The sequence below is a fragment of the Haliotis rubra genome, unplaced genomic scaffold, assembly GCF_003918875.1.
Source record: "Haliotis rubra isolate DU_JTF1 unplaced genomic scaffold, ASM391887v1 Scf426, whole genome shotgun sequence".
Lineage (NCBI taxonomy): Eukaryota > Metazoa > Mollusca > Gastropoda > Lepetellida > Haliotidae > Haliotis > Haliotis rubra.
In genome coordinates this window covers 301,335-324,013 of record NW_025767109.1, presented here as the reverse complement: position 1 = coordinate 324,013, position 22,679 = coordinate 301,335, and the positions used below count along the sequence as shown (strand labels likewise).

Sequence of the window (22,679 nt, the reverse complement as noted above, 5' to 3'; positions counted from 1 at the left end):
TCGCGTTTTCACACGTCAAATACATGTTGTCAAACTTTCCTGTCATTTGAGAGATGCCATTTTGTTGGTCGAGTTGACCAGACGACCAAAACATCACGTGACATTTTCGTTGACCACTGCGATTGGTTGTTTCTGAACAACATGAGTTTGACAAAACTTCAAACGCTTCAAATTTGACAAAACTTCAAACGTTTCATGGAAAAGTTGGTGAGAATAGAGACCAATCCTTATTTTTCGACAACAGTTTGACAAGGCTGAAATTGGTGTTGGTGGCGAGTTGTTGGAATGTTCACACTCTCAAACTCGAACTTTAGTTCGACATGTGAAGGCCGCATAAGACTTGTGTCTAAATTGTTTACTACTGATCCATCAGCAAATCGTCAGGATGTTACAAAATACAAACTTTTTGTCCAGTTAACAATCATACATCATACAAAGACATGCGACCAAACACATACATCTGAGCAAACCTAAACACCTCTGACCCAACAGAGGTACAATTCAAGACCAAAAAGCATTAAATCTGTGTTTGAAAAACATATATCACAAGGACTGACCTAAAGCCAATGACCTAAAGCCAAAATCTAGATGTAAAACATGAAGGCAATTGACAACAAAGTGACCTTCACACACAGTATCTGTGACGCAAGAAGTCTTGATGGGTGGCTCTACACACTCGAGCTGCAAACATAAACCCAAGTATATAGCATCTGAACACTTCAGGGTTCATTGATGTCCAAGATAAAGCCACGATCAGCCCTCCATTTCTTAGGCACTGTTAACTAACTAGTCCTTTCATCAACAATATGAACTTCCTGATCAGGAGTTAGCTCCCTTGCCTGTTCTGTCGGCGAGAGAGATATATAAGAGTCTGATATGTGGTTGTTTGCATCTGCTTCTTTCAGACGAGCTAGTTCTGCTCGGATCAGCTGCTCTGTTAGAGATTCCTCCATATTGGAATCCCGAGACTGTGGTTTCAGAGCTTCCACCATCGACTTGAACTTTGAATGATTCCTTCGCAAAAGTTGTGAAGGAGCGTCAAATTCTACATTCTGAAACGCAAATTGTTACTGTTGGTGAAACTGTTGCAAACCATCATGGATCAAAATATGAATGTCATTTTAACTGCAGTGTAAAACAATTAGATACATTTTTTCAAACATCATACTGGTAAAAACAAAATAAGAAATATTATACAATTACTTTTGACAAAATCATTATGTGAAACCAAGGACCAGCAGACCAGACCCCTGGGTGGTCGTACCAGATCGAGGCTGCAGGCCCAATTTCATCCACCCCCCAACCCCCACCCCTCCATCCACTCTCACTCACTTACTCCCTCATTCAACCATTCACTTTCATTCACTCACTCAGCCAACCTTTCTCTTTCACTCAATCACTCACTAACCCACCCATCCACCACTAATTCCACTCTCACTCACTCACTCACCCAAAACCCACCCATTGATTCACTCACTCATCTGCACACCCAAGCAGCCATTCACTCATCCACTCATCCAGACCCACTAGCTCACCCACTCACCAATCCACCCACCACCCAACCACTAATTCACCCACTCACCCACCCAGCTGTTCTGTTCATACAATTACCTTGCCGCTATCCATGACCAGTATCTTGTCCGAGTTTAGCACTGTGGTGAGTCGGTGAGCGATGGTGAGCACAGTGCAGTTCTTGAAGGCCTCTTTGATAGTCCGCTGCACCACAGCTTCTGTCTGTGTGTCCACTGCAGCTGTAGCCTCGTCCAGGATCAGTATCTGAAGACGGCATATCGCAGCTGTACAATAGTGTGTGTCATACTAGTACTTGTCATACAACAGCTCGTGCATGTAAAGGTGAATGTGCAGGTCTCTGCTGATTGGTGTCTTCAACTAACATTAGGAGGTACCGATGTTCAATAGTGCTTATCACACAACATCTCCAGTATGAAAGAGTGAATGCAGAGACTTCTGCTGACGAGTGTCGTAAACTAATGTGGCCATACAAAATGCTGTATATACAACATCTCCTGTATGTAAAGACCGCCACCGTGGTGTAGTGGTTAGAGCGTCCGGACAGAGAGCGGAAGGTCGCAGGTTCGATCTCCGACCGCGTCATACCAAACGACGTTAAAATATGGTACTTGTTGGTCCCTGCCTGGCGCTCGGCATTAATGGGTACAACAAGGACTGGTCGGCTCGGAGTCAGTATAATGTGTCTGAGTGGGGTATTCATGCTTCACTGCGGTATGGTATCTCAGTGGGCTAGCACTATAAGAAAAAAAAGCTTCAGTCTGGTCTAGTACAAGCAGCCGCACATACACATACACACGCATGCACGTCATCATATGAGCGAAATATTCTCAAGCACGACGTTAAACCCAATTCCACCACCACTCCTGTATGTAAAAGCTATTGACTGGGTTTCTCCCAAACTAAACAAGTCTTGCAGGTATAAGGGATAAACTCACTGCTTGAAATTTACAAATATACTGACTAAAAACACCCCTACAGACAGCCAACTGACATTTGATCAAGACTATAATAATTAGATGTTGCCTGTCAATATATGTGCACAATTCATGTCAATAAGTTGATATAGGTCATTTACACAAATTCCAAATCTTGACTCAAAAAAAAGCTAAACAAATTGTAACATGAAGCAACTGGTATGAACAAGTTGTATTTTTCGTGAACATTTCCATTTTTTCACAATAAAACTTGGTATGTTTTTAAAGTCGCTTTTAGCAATATTCCAGCAATTTCATAGTTGGGGACACCAGGAATGAGATTCGCACACTGTACCCATGTGGGGAATTGAAACCTTGGTTTTCGGCGTGATCGAACTCTTCATCCCTAATCTACCCCATTGGCCCCATATGTTACTGAATGGTGTGGTCCCAGGTATATATGCATATTCATGATGCACTTAAGACGTTACACAACTGACCTTTGTATGTCTCAGTAGAGTACGAGCTAAACACAGAAGCTGTTTTTCGCCCATGGAGAAGTTGCGGCCATTTTCGTCCACTTGCGTGTCCAGCTGCTTGTCAAGGGAGGCAATCTGTAAAATCAGTAACAGAGTTATTCCCCATGCAGAGTTTAAACACATACAAAATTGAGTGACACAGTGACAGTGAGTGAGTGAGTGACAGTGAGAGGTGGGTTTGACTGACTGAGTTTAGTTTTACGCCGCTTTTAGCAATATTCCAGCATCATCACGGCGGGGGACACCAGAAATGGGCTTCACACATTGTGCCCATGTGGGGATTCGAACCCGGGTCTTCGGTGTGACGAGCCAACGCTTTAACCATTAGGCTACCCCACCGCCCCAGAGGTGGGTTTGAACAATGTGGAAGTGTTATTTATTGTGTAACAATGTTCCAAGTGTAATGAATTGTACATGTGATATTTAGTGAGGGGCAGCAGCGAGACATTATCAAGACTTCAGTTTTCATTAGGTTCATATTCTAAACCCCATCTCTCAGGGGACACTTTTCAGGTTAAATTGAGTTATCAAGTTTCCATCAAAATTCCATATTTTAAGAGACAAAGCGTTGGCCTAAATGTTCCCCCCTGGGTGACATCATGGGACTGACCTTCTGCTTGATGTGGCACTTCTCTAGGGCCTCCCACATCTCTGCATCACCGTGACACTGACAGGAAGGGTCAAGGTTGTATCTGAAAGACATGCATAAGTTACGATTTGTTCATGGTGTGGTCATCAACTCAAGGCTAACCCACAGGATACTTCACGGCCCTCTCACAATTGGTCAACACCAGATCATATCAGACTTACAGGTATGTTACCTCCCCAACGTACACATGTAACAGGGAATGGAGGCAGCCCACACATGGCATATTTTAGACAAACAAATCTTTTTGTTCATGTTCACAAGGCATCAGAAAATCTAATTTTCAAATCTTATCACAAGACGTCGAAATTTGAGCAATACCCCAACTCAAGGATGTGTCTCACTTGTCACGCCGCGTATAATATGGAACTCTTTATCACTGGAAGGATTTTGTTTGTGTATTTGTTTGTTTGTTTGTTTGTTTGTTAATTTGCTGTTTAATGCGGCACTACAGCTACATGGTGGTGGTCTGTAAATAATCGACTCTGGACCAGACAATCCAGTGATCAACACCCTGAGTATCTATCTACAGAGTTGACTCAGTGGAAGGGACACACCTGTCTGTTGTAACACTAATGCAACAAGGACACAGGCAATCATCTCTCACCTGATAGTTCCCACAAACAAAACAGGATCCTGCACCAGAATGGACAACCTTGACCTCAGGTCCGACAACTTGACATCCCGGATATTCTTGCCATCAATCTCAATAGCTCCTGATGTCGTCTCACAAAGTCTGAAGAGAGCCACGCCCAAAGATGACTTTCCTTTTGGGGGAGAAATGTCATTGAATTATTGACAGGAATTCTACAGCGACATCAAAGAATGCTTCATTCTGATTGGTTTAGATGAGGTATCAAATTTCCATTTGAATCTTCTAAATCAAGCCTTAATTAAGAAATACAGTTCGCTCTACCACCATGTATAGTGTAATAAAACACACTTTTGCCCTGAACTATTATAGTTAAAAGCGAGGGCGGCTTGCGTCCGAGTGCTTTAACGTCATAATAGTTCAGGGAAAAAGTGTGTTTTAATTACACTATATGATGATAAAGCTTCTAACTATTCTTTCTATGATGCCAAATTTAATACTTTCTAAGGATAATTACGATAATTTAAGGCAGAAAACAAAGCGGCGGTGTCGGTGACCTAAATTAAGAATCCTCGCACAGGGCTAACTGGCGCGCTGTTCTATTGATGTGTCTGCACCCCTACGTTAAGACGAACGTTACCAGAAAAACAAATGATAAACAGTTTCATGACGGTTTACATTCGGATTAAATATCTTCTCTAAAGTATTTTAATTAAATCTGTGATTAACGTAAGCCATGTGAGCGTCGCATTTCTACTACCAAAGTATGTTTAGATCAGTACATCCAGACGAAGCTGAGTAGTCTAGCGACATTCCACGATTGCATTGTGGGAATGTAAACATTCGCGAACGTTACCGTTAATCGCTGAAAACTTTAGCGAGTCGAATTGAGACAATTAAAGCGTCAGAAAACATAAATGTAATGTTTCCACCAGTGATGTTAGGTGAGTGAAGCAACTGCAAACCAAGAAACGGGATGCAATGCAGTAGTTTACTGTAGGAGGCTGTACTAGGCGATGACAACTGACATGCATCGTGACGTCGCTTACACTGTGACGTAACGTAAAATGGTTCGATTACGAGGGGGCACACTAGAATGGCTCAGTGACGGGATAACATCATTCAATTGTTACGTCATCAAAAAACTATACCTTTATTGTCTGATAATGTATTTTTTTTTCGATTGTTCTAAACGCTAAGCATCTTAGAACGCACAATGAGTGTGCATTGATACGCATCATTGCTGAAGACTAATCCTAACCCTGATCTTCATGGGTATGGTCCGTTTGGCTCAAAAGCGGACCGATGAATTGCAATCTAACTCGAAAACTAATAAACATATAATACTCAATGAAACGCTGATCATAATTAAAACGTCAGACCAACTCTGTGAGGTTTTTGCAGAATTTATATCCTAAAAATAAAAAAGTTGTTTAACAAACTATCATTAAAATTTTGACACAGTTCACTATTTCTTACGAGGGAGGAGTGCAGAGAAAGGGACAGCCAGGTGTGCGAGAAAGGATGGAGACAGCACTGCACAGGTTAATGAATCAATAACTTGGTGGGCACTTGTGCATGTCCTTCTCTAACACCTGGCTGTTTCCCTTTCTCTGCACTCCTCCCTCGTAACAAATAGTGAACTGTGTCAAAATTTTAATGATAGTTTGTTAAACAACATTTTTTAATGTTAGGACATAAATTCTGCAAACAAACCACAGAGTTGTTCTGACGTTTTGATTAAGATCAGTGTTTCATTGAGTATTATATGTTTTTTAGTTTTCGAGTTGCATTGCAATTCATCAGTCCGCTTTGATCCAAACGGACTATACACATTAATGAAGCAGCTTACCAGATCCTGATTTGCCGACAATGCCTATCTTCTCATGGGCACTGATATTCAGGGTGATTTTTTTCAGGGAGGGCTGAAGTCCTTCATGATATCTCATGTTGTAATTGCGGAACCGGACCTGCCCCTGCGACGGCCAATCATCAGGAATGTCTCCGTTCTCCCCGGCCGGAGTGCTGCCCTCTTCTGGCAGGTTCTGAACACAGTCAAAGTGGGTTACTGATCATGCTTCCTTTCTGGTATATTTTCATTGAAACTTCTCAACAGTTACCCTTGAGAGTTATCTCTCTTCTTACATTTAGTAAGGCAATGGTGTTGGTTCACAGATATATTCAGTCAGTGAGTTTAGTTTTATGCCATTTTTTCGCAATATTTCAGCAATATCCCACTAAAAATGGGCCTCACACATAATGCCCATGTGGGGAATCAAACCCGGATCAGAACCTGAACCACTACGCTACTCCACTGCCCCAGATTTATTCCGGCAAGTAGAAAGTCATCAAGAACGAATCTTGTAAATAAAGACAATAAACCTGATTCCCCCTAGACTTCATTGTGTCTCACTAAGTTCACTAGTGTTAAATAGCTCTGAATTGTGTGACATTACTGTTCGCATAAGTTACAAATTCAACAGGGGATAATTTTATTCACATACGGGACATGAACCTATTTGATGATCTCCTGGAATGTCCAGCAACATGTTGACCCACCTCGATGTAGTCCTGGATCCTCTTGACCGACGTGAACCTGGAGTTGGTCTCCACACACAGTCTCAGTGTGTACTGCAGCAGGCTGGTGATCTGCGGCAAGGAGACAGGGGGGAGTCAGTTACCTCTAAACTGTCCTTAGTTACACAAGGCAGAGTGAGTGAGTGAGTGAGTGAGTGAGTGAGTGAGTGAGTGAGTGAGTGAGTGAGTGAGTGAGTGAGTGAGTGAGTGAGTGAGTGAGTGAGTGAGTGAGTGAGTGAGTGAGTGAGTGAGTGAGTGAGTGAGTGAGTGAGTGAGTGAGTGAGTCGGGTTTTACGCCGTTTTCATTGCTATTCCAGCAATATCAAGGTGGGGACACCAGAAATGGACTTGACACATGGTAGCCATGTCGGGAATTGAACCCAGGTCTTCGGCATGATGAGTGAACGCTTTAACCACTAGGCTACCCCACTGCCCCACGGCAAGTGGAGGATATTGTCACTCATTCACTCAATACAGTCACTGTCTGTGAGATTTGGATTTTGAAACCACTTTGAACATTATGTCAGTGTGACTGCATTGTAAGGGAGAAAGACTCTAAAAGGCAAAAATCATATACAGATATGTTGATCATAGTGTTTAGAGACTAAGAATCATAACCAGGACTTTGGGGTTTGGAAGCCATGAGAAACTGTTCTCAGAACACTAGCATTGTGGCTGAGTGGATAATTTATTTAAGTGGTCTTTATGTCATATTCATGATATACATTTCGTCATGAAAGAAAGTAGATCTACAGGTTGATTTTGTTTTGCTTTTAGTTTTTACTTTCCACATGCCATTTCTAATTTTTGTAAGTTCATGTTTTCACGCAATACTTTGCAATATTCCAGCAATACGACAGTAGTCTGTAAATAATCGAGTCTGGACCAGACAATCCAGTGACTGACATCATGTCCCTGAATCCACATAAGTGGGACAAGCTGACAAGTCAGTAGCCAGACCACCTAAGGGTACATTCATAATTTATGGCTAGGGGGTGGTGGTGATGATTTTAAGGGGGGTCAGCCATTTTGTTCTGGGGAAGTAGTGCGTGGTGCAAGTGCAGGCAGGGGAGGGTCACTGATTTTGTACACTGACATGGGGGGCACTTACTTTGTACATACATTTTTTTTGGGGGGCAGTCCCATTGCACATCTTCTCATAAAACTCATTATCACCCCTAGCCAAAAATTATGAATGGTCTCTAACCCCATTTGTCACCTCTTACAACATGTATCGGTTGCTGATGGTCGATTTTAACCCAGGTCTTAACCGCCAATTAGAAACCACAGACAGGTTCACGTAACTCTGTCGCCAGAGCACTGCATTGGCGTCATATGAGGAGCGATTTTCAGTTAGTTGTATAGAAAGTGTGTAGCCTTGCGCTCATCATTTTGATGATTTCGACATCAACGGCGACATGCCGAATCGTTGCTTTGGTCGTCAATTGCTCCTAGGGTCGGGGTGATGGTGTCACCATGCACAGATTTCCACAGGACCCGCGGAGTTCGTGCTAAATGGGTTATGTTTGTGAGTCTTGAAGCGGCGTTGTGGAAGCCTGAAACGATATCTTACTTGTGTTCAGATCGGCTTCCGCGGAGTTAAAGAATCAAAACTACTTACTAGTTATAGTACATTATGTATATGATTGATGACCATAAAGATTTTCCATAACACAACTTGTAACATAACGATTTCTTCCTCCGGAAGTGAGGTTGTGGTCGAAGTCACAATAATATTGTAAAGTAGTATTATATTGACACCCACCTCGCTGCCAGGAGAGAAATTGTTATGTTATACGCTATGTCATGCAAAATCCTATTGGCCATCAATAAAATACATATTTTACTACCAGTAAAAGTAGTTTTGATTTTGTAACTTCGGTGAAAACAAACCTAAATAGCATTTATCCACAGACTGGCCGGATGTTCCCGACAGAGGCGCATCATTTTTGGAAAATCGTAAAGTCTGTTAGAATTAATGAGATTATAGTTTGTTTTCATCAAGTTAGAAAATCAAAACTACTTTCTACTCGTAGTTAAATATGTATTGGAATCATAACCAAAGGATTTTGCATGACACAACTTATAACATAACGATTTCTTCCACGGCGAGGTGGGGAATCGAAGTCACAATACTGCGATAAATTTCTTGCTACATTCACATGGTTAATGTCCACTCACCAGTATGTAGATACTAGTCAATAATGCGTCTTTATATTTGGTCTTATAATCCTAATTAGTTTATTATCATACTTTTATGCATTTTGAAACTAAATAAAAGCTGACGACCTGCTGATACTTATAGTGAATTTATAACAGAACTGTAATATCTAGACATTTTATAGTTTGCCAATGTGAATCATAATTCGCACACACACCTAGTGTATGTTGTCTGTCTCATTACACTTCACGGCGAAAAACAATGATTCTGTTGAATGCTACGACAAATGAATAAAAACAAAATGCAAATATTAAAATTAAAACAGATTAAAGTTATAGGAACAATATCAGGCCATTACCTTGTTTGAGGAATGTATCCATCAATATCCACAAAACTGTTCCAAATGATGTGTCTTTTAAACAGTTTAATATACGAAAAAGTGATAAATCTTTTCAGGTATTGGTGTATAGTCTCATTGGTCACCCAAGATAGCACACCTGGCAACTAATTGCATAATGTCCGCCTTTCATTAAAAAACAGTAATTTAGTTAGCCAATAATGGGCAATCAATCAATGTATTGCCGGTTAATCCTTTGAAAGAAGGACGTTGTTTTCACGCAGAGACACCGATTACGGCAGAGTGTATTCAGTATAGATTAGTAAATCTACAAACATAAACACTACCTTTTGACCAATCCGCTGTGTAAGATAAAAGTAATTAATCAATCAGCGTGTTATCGGTTAATCCTTTGATCGATGTTTATAATGTTGAATATTTACTCCAGACACAAGAAATGCCAAATGGGAACCTTTGTCGGGTAATCTAAGTGTGTTACCACTAATTATACCTGTTATAAATTCATTAACTGACCATCAAGTGAATTATGACAAATAACATGTGTAGGTTTATACCACCTAACACGGGTTACAACAAGGGAGTATTAATTGCTGTATTGCATGTGAAAACTTATGGGCCGACACTGTTTTGAGAATACAAACAGATTTTTACATGACATGATTAAATATCGAGGTCAAAAAACACAGAAATGGGATCAATTTGGATCAGTCATTATACAAATAGGGCCTAACGACACCATCAATTGTGACAGAAGCGTCTATGAAAAAACAAGTTGTAACTCGGAAACTAGGCAAAGCAGGAGACAAAATTAAATGCCAGTAGATTGTGAGAACATATAGCTTTCATTTTCCACAACAATTGTCACGCGATTTCAGGTTTATACAAGCCTGTAAACAAGATAATTTACCCCCTAAAATGTAGATGAATTCTGCATCGGCCCTAAAAGTTATTCCTCATATGACGTCACAGAGTGCGCAGCTCCTGATTGGTTGAAATTTCGTTCTTGGGGTGAGAATTGTGCACTGTTGTCAAAAAGGTCGATTTAAGTCAATTAAAGGTCGAAATGAGTAGTTTTAATGACGGGGTTTCATTTATACCGATGCCAGTTAGTGATTTATGTATTTTTACCCCCTAGGGTTTATGTGACCTTTAATGATCCTTTAGCCACTAATACCAACCATTGTACAATGTCAATGAATACTATCAGACTACATTCTTACACCAATCAATGTGTTAATACAATGAAATTACAGATTTACATAGAGATCAATAACAGATTTACTTACCTGAATGGCGAAAGAAAGGGCTAAGCCAGCATCAGCTGAATTCTCAGAGTCCAGAGTAAATACGACTAGAAATCCTGTAGCACCAATGACGGCGATCGTCATAAGATCAAGAAAGAGAGCAAGCCAGCGATTGGCCATATAGAACAGGAAGAATGGCAATGAGTTTTTATCCAACATATCACAAAATCTGAAACAAAAATATAATGAAACTTAGAAAACATTCAACTTAATCAAACAAATTCTTCAATGTAAATATCTGGCCTTTAGTTTGTCAAGAAGTAATTTCTACTGAAAACATGAAGGACATTTGTCAATATGAGAAAACTCAATGTGACGAAAATTTCTTCTCTCAATAGTTTTGTTTGTTTATTCACTTGTTAGTTTGTCACTGCACTCGGTAATTTTACATAATATTTGTTTGAAGGTTTACCGGAATAATGACCTAGAAAGAGGCCAAAGTGCTGGTTTGATTTGGTTTGATTTGTTGTTTAATGCTGAACTCAGTCATTTTTGAGCTGCGATGGTAGTCTGTTAATAATCAATCCTGGACCAAACAATCCCATGACTGACCACATGAACCTCATTCATTGCAATTGGGATGCGATGACATGTATCAAGTCATAAGCCAATGTCCAAGAATTGTGGAGTTACAGCCACCTTAGCTCCATGATGGCTTTGTGTGACCAGAACCAGGTGAATTAAGGCAACCAGATTTCCTTACGTATACTACACAATAGAAGTCAAGAACCCAGTTTTTTCCCATGACTATACAGTGGAAGCTGTCTAAATCGGCACTTGTCATGATTGAAGAAATAATCCGGTTTAGACAGCGTGTCAGGTTGTAGAGTTGACACGGTTACCATCGACTACAACTGTACCAGATTTGTCACTCTCATACACAATGTGCATTGTTTTATCATGTGATTCTCTCAATTACAGCACACATTGACAATAAAAGACAAACATTTGAGCTCATACTCACAAATTACATGTACAAGTATACCCATACTGAACTAAGATTAAATTATCTTCATGTAGTTTCAACGCAGGATTAATTTGTGACAATACACATCCGGGCCCACTCCTCGCCATGCGCTGAGTTAGACAATGCTAATTACTGTATAAACACAATTTTGAGCGTCTCATTTTCTGCAAAATCCGGAATTGACAGCTGCCAGATAGCAGAGCTTTAAAATCACGACAAATGTTCTAGCCACGGACTGGACTGAGATTTTATGCCGGTGTTGACAACTTGCCAGATTGGACAGGTGCCGATTTTGACAGCTTCCACTGTAGTTAATCTTGTGGGTTTTACAAAACACAACCTTCCAAATTCCAAGTTCTTTAACGTGTTTTGAAAAATATATCTCAAGCAGGACATCCATACAATATTACCCCACAAATGAATACATTGCATATTATGACGACATTGTAATATCTTACTGTCTAATAAAGCGCTGAGACTGCCCAAATACATGTATAGTTGAGATTCCGTCAATGGACGCAGCGAGGTGGCTAAGGTATGGCGAGCGGGTGACATTATCAACGTATTTGAGTTGCTGCAGGACTGGAGCAAACACAACAGTCAACACAATAAACACAATGGCAAGAGGCAGAATCACAAGCAGGTCCCACGGAAACACGACAGAAATCATCACAAGGGCAAACAACACGAGGAACACATTCTGCAGGAAGAGCTCGCAGTTAGACGGCAATCGAACATCAACTGAAAAAAAGGAGAACAGTCAAATAATGGAAATACCAGTCATACGATCATTCCGTTATATGATTTAGATGCAAAATAAAATAAATACTGTTTTTGTTTAAGAACGTAAAGTATAAGGCTAAAGAATCTTAGATACATTGCATTATGTTAGAATAAAAAATAAATAACATACACATTCAGGAAAAAATATACTGATGTTATGAAAATAAACAAAAACACATTCAACATCCATGCAGGTATATTCATCAGATATATCGTCACAGCAATCTTGAAGATGGCGAGCGATCCTGAGAGGTTAGAGGGATGATGAACAAGCGACCTTGACCCCTGGCTAATTGGACCTCCTGGCAAAATTTATTCAATTATTTTGAACATCATTTTGTTATTCTGATTACTCAAAGATGTACATCTGTCAAACAGTTGAAGAACATCCCAATAATTTTTAGTGTTATTCCTCAAGGTATTATAGATACACTGTCTGGACCTTTACTGAAGAAACTGGGAACTTGGACTTGGACCATACTCTGTCCTTTAACAAGTACATCACCTTGACCGTGGCTATGAGTTATGGGTCAACGGTTGAGTGAGTGATTGAGTGAGTTTAGTTTTAACGCTTTTAGCAATATTCCAGCAATATCACGGTGGGGGACACCAGTAATGGGCTTCACACATGAATATATTTAGAAAAATGTTCAAAACAAAGTAAATCATTTGGCTAGTGTATATAGCCTCAGTTCTAATTAAGCATTGTTTCAGCATGGCCTCAAGCTATAGTACATCTTCCATGTCTCCCACCAAGCACCAGCTAACTTAGGGCATGTTTGATCCTGAAACCCCCAAGCGTTGTCTCAAGCTATAGTACATCTTCCATGTCTCCCACCAAGCACCAGCTAACTTAGGGCATGTTTGATCCTGAAACCCCCAAGCGTTTCCTCAAGCTATGGTACATCTTCCATGTCTCCCCACCAAGCTAACTTAGGGCATGTTTGATCCTGAAGTCTCAAGCTTAGGCGTTTCCTGAAACCAAAGCTTAAATGATCTTCCATGTCTCCCACCAAGCACCAGCTAACTTGGGCATGTTTGATCTTAAAAACCCCTAAAAGCGTTTCCTCAAGCTATAGTACATCTTCCATGTCTCCCACCAAGCACCAGCTAACTTAGGGCATGTTTGATCCTGAAACCCCTAGGGCATGTTTGATCCTGAAACCCCCAAGCATTGCCTCAAGCTATAGTACATCTTCCATGTCTCCCACCAAGCACCAGCTAACTTAGGACATGTTTGATCCTGAAACCCCCAAGCATTGCCTCAAGCTATAGTACATCTTCCATATCTCCCACCAAGCACCAGCTAACTTAGGGCATGTTTGATCCTGAAACCCCCAAGCATTGCCTCAAGCTATAGTACATCTTCCATGTCTCCCACCAAGCACCAGCTAACTTAGGGCATGTTTGATCTGAAACAACCCCCAAGCATTGCCTCAAGCTATAGTACATCTTCCATGTCTCCCACCAAGCACCAGCTAACTTAGGGCATGTTTGATCTTAAAACCCCCAAGCGTTTCCTCAAGCTATGGTACATCTTCCATGTCTCCCACCAAGCACCAGCTAACTTAGGGCATGTTTGATCCTGAAACCCTGAAGCTATTTTTTACAGGGAAGATGAATAAACCGTACTCTCATCCATGTCCATGGCGTATCTATTGAGTATTATGCCGAGTGGGGTCGTGGTCGAAGAACTTCATCTGACTCTTGATTGTTTTCTTCAACAACTGTTGATGGAGACGGCTGCTGGCTCTCAACATTATCTGAAAGAAGGAAGCCATTTGTCTATATGGAATACAGTCACATACACTACAGACACAGTACCTATCCTGATTCATGGACATTCGTCTGTTGTTTTTGTAGCAGAATGTAAATATTGTGTATTTTAAACCTAAGTATATAATTTAGTTAAGCAATATAACAACCCTTTGAATTCACACAGTTCTCTACTATCCCTAGGTTAAGTTATGTAAGCCTGCATGGGGTTCTATTTTTCTTCAGACTCCTGGTCCAGCCACGGCTTGGCCAGTGATTGATTTGCTATTGTTTCTAGAGCATGTGACCAGATCTGGAGTTTTATGTACCCCAACATTCTTTGTCCTGGTCACTGCTACAATTTCAACTCTTGACTGCAACAATTCCAACTCTGTCTCCTTTATCACAGCACTGAAATTATTGGGGTAAGTTACTTTAGATGTCTTTGTATGTATATTATTATAAGGAGGTTAGGATATGATGTTTTAGTCTAGTTAATTTATCATTTTAATCATATGTCTGAAATATATTATGTGCTGTAATATCATCTACATGATGATATGATGTAAATATTCTATATGCTTAATATCATGACACACTGTTATATATTATAATTATTACACGTTTGGTTAATGTAGACTATAGTGTATACATTGTAGATTAGGTACATATTATGGATGACATGAGAAAGAGTGTGTGTGTGTGTGCGTGTGCATGTGTGTGTGTTTGTGTAATATAGATTGTATTTAATTGTGTTATTTGAGATGTTTATGTTTTATTTCAAGGGTTTTATCACCTGATCCATCATCCAAGACAATAAATCCCTGAACCACTTACAAGTATTCGTCTGTTTTCAAATCATATATATAGCTGTTACATTTTAGTGACGCTCTATGCAATATTCCAGCCATATGACATGGCCTGAAACTAATCAGATCTAGGCCGAACAAGTAAGTATTGATCTACACAGTTTATGAAACCAAAACATGCGTCAACAAGAAGACAAAGTCATCAATATCCCCCGCAATGGCAAAATACTGTTCATGATTATGTCTACGAGGTATGATTATGTCAAATATTTAGGTGTGTATTATAGAAAAGTGGAAGGAGAGTATTGAAAGGTTTTTAAAGTTCTGCTCCAGAAAGGAGCACTATCACCAATTCCAAAACTACCAAAAGGCACCAGTACACCACCAGACCAATCTATGTGCCAAGTTTGGTGAAGAAATAGTGAACAGTATTTTAAACCTAAGTATATAATTTAGTTAAGCAATATAACAACCCTTTGAATTCACACAGCACTCTACTATCCCTAGGTTAAGTTATGTAAGCCTGCATGGGGTTCTATTTTTCTTCAGACTCCTGGCCCAGCCACGGCATGGCCAGTGATTGATTTGCTATTGTTTCTAGAGCATGTGACCAGATCTGGAGTTTTATGTACCCCAACATTCTTTGTCCTGGTCACTGCTACAATTTCAACTCTTGACTGCAACAATTCCAACTCTGTCTCCTTTATCACAGCACTGAAATTATTGGGGTAAGTTACTTTAGATGTCGTGGTATGTATATTATCATAAGGAGGTTAGGATATGATGTTTTAGTCTAGTTAATTTATCATTTTAATCATATGTCTGAAATATATTATGTGCTGTAATATCATCTACATGATGATATGATGTAAATATTCTATATGCTTAATATCATGACACACTGTTATATATTATAATTATTACACGTTTGGTTAATGTAGACTATAGTGTATACATTGTAGATTAGGTACATATTATGGATGACATGAGAAAGAGTGTGTGTGTGCGTGTGCATGTGTGTGTGTTTGTGTAATATAGATTGTATTTAATTGTGTTATTTGAGATGTTTATGTTTTATTTCAAGGGTTTTATCACCTGATCCATCATCCAAGACAATAAATCCCTGAACCACTTACAAGTATTCGTCTGTTTTCAAATCATATATCGCTGTTACATTTTAGTGACGCTCTATGCAATATTCCAGCCATATGACATGGCCTGAAACTAATCAGATCTAGGCCGAACAAGTAAGTATTGATCTACACAGTTTATGAAACCAAAACATGCGTCAACAAGAAGACAAAGTCATCAATATCCCCCGCAATGGCAAAATACTGTTCATGATTATGTCTACGAGGTATGATTATGTCAAATATTTAGGTGTGTATTATAGAAAAGTGGAAGGAGAGTATTGAAAGGTTTTTAAAGTTCTGCTCCAGAAAGGAGCACTATCACCAATTCCAAAACTACCAAAAGGCACCAGTACACCACCAGACCAATCTATGTGCCAAGTTTGGTGAAGAAATAGTGAACAGTTTTAGAGTTCACCTCTGGAAAAGAGCACAACCACCAATTTCAGGCTAAGTCAAATTTGTTGCCATGGTGCCACGGAAATGCCAAAAATATTTATTCAGAATTCCAAAACTACCAAAAGGCACCAGTACACCACCTGATCTATCTATGTGCCAAGTTTGGTGAAGAAATAGTTAACGGTTTTAGAGTTCTGCTCCGGAAAGGAGCACAACCACCAATTTCAGGCTAAGTCGAACTTGTTGCCATGGAAATGACAAAAATATTTTATTCAGAATTCCAAAACTACCAAAAGGCTCCAGTACACCACCAGATCTATGTATGTGCCAAGTTTGGTAAAGAAATAGTGAACGGTTTTAGAGTTCTGCTCCGGAAAAGTGCACTACCACCAATTTCAGGCTAAGTCGAACTTTTTGCCATGGCAACGCCAAAAATGTTTTATTCAGAATTCCCAAACTACCAAAAGGCACCAGTACACCACCAGATCTATGTATGTGCCAAGTTTGGTGAAGAAATAGTGAACGGTTTTAGAGTTCTGCTCCGGAAAAGTGCACTACCACCAATTTCAGGCTAAGTCAACTTGTTGCCATGGAAACGCCAAAAATATTTTATTCACAATTCCAAAACTACCAAAAGGCACCAGTACACCACCAGACCAATCTATGTGCCAAGTTTGGTAAAGAAATAGTGAACAGTTTTAGAGTTCACCTCTGGAAAAGAGCACAACCACCAATTTCAGGCTAAGTCAAACTTGTTGCCATGGAAAATGCCAAAAATATTTTATTCAGAATTCCAAAACTACCAAAAGGCACCAGTACACCACCAGATCTATCTATGTGCCAAGTTTGGTGAAGAAATAGTGAACGGTTTTAGAGTTCTGCTCCGGAAAGGAGCACAACCACCAATTTCAGGCTAAGTCGAACTTGTTGCCATGGAAATGCCAAAATATTTTATTCAGAATTCCAAAACTACCAAAGGCACCAGTACACCACCAGATCTATGTATGTGCCAAGTTTGGTGAAGAAATAGTGAACAGTTTTAGAGTTCTGCTCGAGGAAAAGTGCACTACCACCAATTTCCAGGGCTAAGTCGAACTTTTTTGCCATGGAAGCGCCAAAATATTTTATTCAGAATTCCCAAACTACCAAAAGGCACCAGTACACCACCAGATCTATGTATGTGCCAAGTTTGGTAAAAGAAATAGTTAACGGTTTTAGAGTTCTGCTCGAGAAAAGTGCACTACCACCAATTTCAGGCTAAGTCGAACTTTTGCCATGGAAATGCCAAAAATGTTTTATTCAGAATTCCAAAACTACCAAAAGGCACCAGTACACCACCAGATCTATCTATGTGCCAAGTTTGGTGAAGAAATATTGAACAGTTTTAGAGTTCTGCTCGGAAAAGACAAATGTGCCGCAGACCGGACGGACCCGGTGCCTATACTTACGCCGCGGAGTCCATTTAATACCCCATAAAAGCGTTCGTTGAGAGGGATAAAGCCTGAGCATGCAACCTCGAGATAGTTGACAAGGGCAGTGAACTCTTGTGACAAGGATCAGCTTGCTGAAGGATGGGGGTGCTGAGGATGGGTTGCTGAAGTCGAATTGTTAACCTCCATCTTCACCCAGTCTTTGGATGTTTCAAAATTCATGGAGAGAATAAACATCAGACAGACAGAAGGTAACAGACAGACAAGCAGACTGAAATACAGAGACAGACAGTAACAGAGAGAGAAAGAGAGAGAGAGAGAGAAGGAGAGAGAGAGAGCAGACACAGACACACACAGAAGGCAACAATAACACACACAGGCAATAACAGGATAACACACACACAGGCAATAACAGGATAACAGACACACAGGCAATAACAGGATAACAGACACACAGGCAATAACAGGATAACGGACACACAGGCAATAACAGGATAATGGACACACAGGCAATAACAGGCACACAGGCAATAACAGGATAACGGACACACAGGCAATAACAGGATAACAGACACACAGGCAATAACAGGATAACAGACACACAGGCAATAACAGGATAATGGACACACAGGCAATTACAGGATAACAGGCAATAACAGGATAACAGACACACAGGCAATAACAGGATAACGGACACAGAGGCAATAACAGGATAACAGACACACAGGCAATAACAGGATAACACACACACAGGCAATAACAGGATAACACACACACAGGCAATAACAGGATAACACACACACATGCATGCACACACACACACACTCAGATGGTAACAGACACACAGACAAGCAGACAGGTAGACAGACACATATTCAGACAGGCAGACAAACAAACAGTAACAGACAGATGGTAACAGACAGACAGATAGACACTGACCTTCATGAAGATGACCCCTCTGATGGCCACAGCTACAACAAGGGAACAAATAAACAACCCGTATATAAGTGCATACAGATCCACATCGGGGTTCTCAGACACGTTGCCCATATACCCAGTGGAGTTGTCAGACACCTTGGTGTGGTTCTGTAAACACAAAAAATATATCATTAGATATCAATAGAACAATTTTAACTATTTTAACTTATGAATTTACTCATTGTGTAATCACCATAGTGATGTCTAAAACTGATACACAGAAGCCAGTACCTCACATGCTTGGAGTGAGAAGGTCAGTCCAAGTACTGAAGCTTAGTATCGTCAGTTATGTTACAGCAGGACAATTTCACTATCTCAGCTTTTCAATACTCAGTCGTATGTTTGACTACATGATTACATAGCAATCCCTTGACATCGATCTGCATGATCTGCACGATCTGCTCACAGCGTTATGTCATTGATATGTACAAACATTGTCCTCATGATTACAGCCACAAATACATCCTTTCAAATCAATGTACACTCATCCTACATTTGAGGCATTATTTGATTAGATTTTCGTCGAGTGAGCTTAGTTTTACGTTGCTTTTAGTAATATTCTAGCAATATCATGGCAGAGGACACAAAAAAAGGGCTTCACGCCTTGTGCATGAGGAATCAAACCCGGGTCTTCGGCGTGATGAACGAACAACGTACCAACTAGGCTACCCCACTGCCCCGCATTTCTTAGACATAGATGAATGACAAAGTAGCAAGAATTCAGACAAACGTTTCTACTGTTACTGATGGTAAGTGATGGTTCAGTATGGGCCTACAGATTCTAACCTGTGAAGATTCGGGTTAGAATTGATCTTCAGTAACCCATGCTTGTCGTAAGAGGCAACTAACAGGTTCGGGTAGTCAGGCTTGTAGACTTGGTTAACACATGTCATTGTATCCCAATTGTATAGATCAATGCTCATGCTATTGATCACTCGGATTGTCTGGTCCAGACTGGATTATAAATTTACAGAGCGTGGCCATATAGCTGGAATATTGCTGAGTGCGGTGTAAAACTAAACTCACTCATTCCCTCCCTCACTCACAGATTCTATTGTCGGACAGTATGCTTGAAATGCTCACCACTCTACAAGTGCAAGTTACATTCATTTTTTGAGGGGCGGTGGGGTAGCCTAATGGTTAAAGCGTTGGCTCGTCACGCCGAAGACCCGGGTTCGAATCCCCACATGGGCACAATGTGTGAAGCCCATTTCTGGTGTCCCCCGCCGTGATGTTGCTGGAATATTGCTAAAAGCGGCGTAAAACTAAACTCAGTCAGTCAGTTAGTCATTTTTTGACGAGGTGATGTAAAGCTTCATGGTACTCACTCCATCGCCCTGCTCCAGCCAGTAGGACAGCCACCAGGTGGCAGCAGTCTGGATGCCGATACTCAGTATGAAACTGAAGAAGATGAGCATCACCGCAGAGTATCCACCGGCGGCCATGATGTATTTGTGGTATATGTGCACCGACACTCGGCTGTCGTTTACATCCTGTGCAGAGACTAGATCATCAATGTCCACTGAAAGAATACAAACAAAAACATGACTACTTCTTTCTAAATAATCTGTCATCCAAAATATAAGATCAGTTGCTGAAATAATAATGTACAAAATCTATGTTATAGAAGTGTTCAGAGCAGACACTACAAAAGATTCCTAGAGTAATCTTGATACTATTACCAGAAATGATATCAAGAATTATTTTTGATATAATTGACAATTTTTATTTCCTGCTTCCCCTGTTACAATACATAGCAACAGGGTCAGGGGACTCTTGGGACTTTTGCAAGACTGACTGAGTTTTGGTTTTACGCCGCTTTTAGCAATATTCCAGCAACATCAACGGCAGGGGACAGCAGAAAAAGGGCTTCACACAATCACACTTGTGGGGATTCAAACCGGGTCTTCAAGCATGATGAATTAGCGCTTTAACCACTAGGCTACCCACTTCATTTTGCAAAGAAAACTTGGACAACAGAAAAACAGGATTTTTTTTCTAACAAAGCACAAAACAACAACACCAGACCCCACAACACATTCACTCACCAATCACACAAGTTTCAAACAATTACAGTAAGTTTGTTTAAATTCAAATTCATTCAGCCTATATGTTTTCTTCATTAGGGAACCAGAAAAAAGAATTCAGAAAGTCATTTAAAGTTTGCAAAATCATGATATCAGGCTGAGTGTGATCCAAGGTTAATATTCAAGACTCAGATTCAAGAACAAATGTATCTGACTCCAGGTTCCTGAATTGGATAACAATATTCCTGAGCAGAACTCAAGGTCAGTATTGGGGCAGTGGGGTAGCCTAGTGGTTAAAGCGTTGGCTCGTCATGCCGAAGACCCTGGTTCGAATCCCCACATGGGTACAATGTGTGAAGCCCATTTCTGGTGTCCCCCGCGGTGATGTTGCTGGAATATTGCTAAAAGCGGCGCAAAACCAAACTCAGTCAGTCAAGGTCAGTATTCATGAGTCTGAGAAGAGATCATGAGGTCCAGTGAAAGCTGGATACATTCTACTGTAAAGTCAGACCAATTTTATTTCTTGTTTTACGGATCCGCCGGTCGTATTTTTTCAAGAATAAGAACAAAAATAAAACTTAATTTTCCCGCTCAAAAAATAAAATCCTAATGTCTGTATTGGCCATAAATGAAAACTTACAAGAATTTTTTTTTGATTGTTTTTTGACTCATATACATTTCATAACTTGCCAAAAGAAAATTACTGTTATTATTTAGAAGGAATATTTCTAGATAGCAGTGATGAAAAAAGAAGTTTTAACCCCATATAATCGCCCACCTAAAATAAGTGCCCATGGGCGATTTATTGAGTGGACGGCTTTCCGGAAAATCCCGGTATTACTTTGACTGGTGATTTTTATAAAAAAATAATTTCCCTCCTGCCTTTAGGTTTTCTGAGGACAAAAATCCGTAAAACAAGAAATAAAATTGGTCTGGCCTAATTTGTGAAAACACCATTATGAAAACAAATTAGACTTCACTACTGAAAGAAAAAGAACATTGCCTGCATTTAAATGGTGACAAACAATTATTAAGTGACCAGAATGAAAAAGCCCTGTCCCCTGTAGAGAAGTCCACAACAAGGAGAGTGATGAACATGGAGAAGACCCCAGAGGTGTACTGATGAATACGTACCATATTCATAGTCTTCCAGACCATGTGATACGTTGGATATAATACTGAACTGAGGCTGCAGGCCCTCACGGGTTGACATACGACTAAGGTGACGGTTGAGAAACTTTCTGGAAGCCCGAGAAAACCCTCGTTGTGGAGTAATTCTTTCTGACAGACAAGAGGATTGAGAACATGGTTCAGGGAATTATAAACTTCACTCTGGAATCTTGCTGTTTTGTTTGTTTGTTGTTTAACTCCGCACTCAGCAATTTTCCAGCTATGTGGCGGTGGTCTGCAAAAAATCAAGTCTGGACCAGACAATAATGTGATCAACAGCATGAGCATCAATCTACACATTTGGGATATGATGACATGTGTCAACCATGTCAGCGAGCCTGACCACCCGATCCCGTTAGTCGCCGCTTATGACAAACATGGGTTGCTGAAGACCAGTTCTAACCTGGATCTTTAAGGGTGAGAATCTAACTCCACTGTGAGTGAGTGATTTAAAAATGTACATTACACAAATAATCTTTCAGATCATAATGGACAAGAGAACTTAAGATTGTAATGTTGGTCTATCTCAACATTTACCAAACAGGTGACAAATGGCAAGAGTCAGTGAGTTTAGTTTTATGCCAATTTTAGCAATATTCCTTCAATA

General features: G+C 40.2%; 1 protein-coding gene across 1 annotated transcript; it reads right to left on the bottom strand.

Moving 5' to 3' along the window:
* Positions 1-210: 210 nt before the first annotated feature.
* LOC124288820 (ATP-binding cassette sub-family C member 5-like) lies at positions 211-14,121 on the bottom strand. Its single transcript, XM_046725375.1, has 10 exons — positions 14,007-14,121; positions 12,050-12,332; positions 10,607-10,793; positions 6,784-6,873; positions 6,077-6,269; positions 4,240-4,399; positions 3,597-3,678; positions 2,948-3,061; positions 1,612-1,776; positions 211-1,052 (listed from the first exon to the last, which is right to left on the bottom strand). The coding sequence occupies exons 1-10, from the start codon at positions 14,020-14,022 to the stop codon at positions 783-785; spliced, it is 1,560 nt and encodes a 519-aa protein (XP_046581331.1). The 5' UTR covers positions 14,023-14,121; the 3' UTR covers positions 211-782.
* Between the last annotated feature and the right edge of the window lie 8,558 nt (positions 14,122-22,679).